General features: G+C 61.6%; 1 protein-coding gene across 1 annotated transcript; it reads right to left on the bottom strand.

Moving 5' to 3' along the window:
• Positions 1-315: 315 nt before the first annotated feature.
• On the bottom strand, positions 316-780 carry LOC123096962 (zinc finger protein ZAT12-like). Its single transcript, XM_044518752.1, has one exon. The coding sequence runs from the start codon at positions 643-645 to the stop codon at positions 316-318; it is 330 nt and encodes a 109-aa protein (XP_044374687.1). The 5' UTR covers positions 646-780.
• Positions 781-1039: the final 259 nt, after the last annotated feature.

The raw sequence follows: 1039 nt of genomic DNA, 5'->3' as shown, positions 1-1039 counted from the left end.
GAGACCTTATACGCGCGCGCGCACGCGTGCCACGCCGCGCCTACGGCGCGCCTACTCGCCCCACTCCCCACGCTCCGCGCTCCACGGCTCCCGCACCCGCCGCGCACACACATGGCCGGATGCGACCGGGTCCAGCGCCCAGCACGGTTACCCTCGCGCTCTCCTCGCTAACCACATAACGCGGCCACGCACACACGCGCTGACTCGCATACACACGCACTAACTACCACTACGGCTCACACGGCACCAGGACTCAGCTGGTCCACTCGCCACGGCCGCATGCACGCCATGCACTAACAGCCTACAAGCACCGGATCAGCTTAGCCACGTCCTGCAAGTCAAGATTAAGGCTAACATAGAGCAGCCGTGCACCTTGGGCTTGGGCGGCTCACCGTCAGCCAGTCGCGGCTTCTTGTGGCTGGCCTGGTGCTCGCCGAGCGCCTGGAAGGACGGGAAGCGCCGGTTACAGGTCTTGCACTCGAACACCCTCTCCGGCGACGCAGGCCCGGCAACGTCGTGGTGACCGTGGGTGTTGTGGTGGCCGGAGAAGATCATGAGGATGCGCGCCATGTCGCCGCCGTCCAGGTCCATGAGGCTGACGGAGGTTGTTTCGGCCTGTTGCCTAGACCTCTTCCCATGGGCCATGGCACAAATCAGACGACCAGGCTGGCAACTGAGACGAAGCTAGGCAACTAAGAGTGTGAGACGAAGCTAGGAGAGGCAAAAATGCCGAGACAGATGAGCAGAAGTTTTCGGATGCGTCTGAATGAGGGAAAATGAGAGAAGATCTGGCGCGTACTTATAGCCAAGCCATGGAAGTCCACTGTCGCATGCCAAGTGCGACGATTTGTCATCTCCAACAGCCGCGCTAAATAAGCGTCGCGCCGCAAATTTATCCTTTTTAGCGCGCGCAATCGGTAGACGGGCTCCAACGGGCGCGTATTAATCGCGCGCGCGGCATATAGAGTTGAACGTGCGGTCCGAATCGCCATCGCCCGCTGTGTATTTGGAGCGCCCGCTTCCGCGCTCGGCACACACG

Source organism: Triticum aestivum, chromosome 4D (genome assembly GCF_018294505.1).
Source record: "Triticum aestivum cultivar Chinese Spring chromosome 4D, IWGSC CS RefSeq v2.1, whole genome shotgun sequence".
In the NCBI taxonomy this organism is placed as follows: domain Eukaryota; kingdom Viridiplantae; phylum Streptophyta; class Magnoliopsida; order Poales; family Poaceae; genus Triticum; species Triticum aestivum.
Note: the sequence above shows the minus strand (reverse complement) of the source record. Positions and strands in the feature narration are given on the sequence as shown.

Excerpts from the sequence above, each read along its gene's own strand:
- LOC123096962 (XM_044518752.1), bottom strand. The coding sequence starts at position 645 with ATGGCCCATGGGAAGAGGTCTAGGCAACAGGCCGAAACAACCTCCGTC.